Source organism: Pterocles gutturalis, unplaced genomic scaffold (genome assembly GCF_000699245.1).
Source record: "Pterocles gutturalis isolate BGI_N339 unplaced genomic scaffold, ASM69924v1 scaffold34071, whole genome shotgun sequence".
NCBI classification, from domain to species: Eukaryota; Metazoa; Chordata; class Aves; order Pterocliformes; family Pteroclidae; genus Pterocles; species Pterocles gutturalis.
In genome coordinates, this window is record NW_010101532.1 from 3,466 (window position 1) to 3,708 (window position 243).

At 58.4% G+C, this 243-nt stretch overlaps 1 protein-coding gene across 1 annotated transcript in view; it reads right to left on the reverse strand.

The window, feature by feature from the left end:
- Positions 1–236, reverse strand: part of DGUOK (deoxyguanosine kinase) — a gene marked incomplete at both ends in the record, with an annotated part of 3,278 nt that extends 3,042 nt beyond the window's left edge. Inside the window, one exon of the mRNA XM_010083780.1 lies at positions 76–236. Within this exon, the coding sequence (XP_010082082.1) occupies positions 76–236 (161 nt within the window). The remainder of the gene's footprint in view (positions 1–75) is intronic.
- Positions 237–243: the final 7 nt, after the last annotated feature.

Here is a 243-nt window from a genome sequence, read left to right on the forward strand (position 1 = left end):
ACCCAAACCATGCGGATGTTCGTTACCCCGCTTTATCCCTCTTCTTCCCTATTTTAATTTGGGGGTGCCACGTACCTGTCGCTGTAGACAGAGCGTTCAAAGACCTGCACGGGGTGGGGGGTCCCTGGAAAACGCTGCGGGGGGGGCTCCAGCATCGCTTTCAGGCGGCTGAGGCAGGAGAAGGTCTGGAAGGTGTAGGACCAACGTGCCGGCTCCTGGTACATCAGCTCCAGAAGGTTCGTG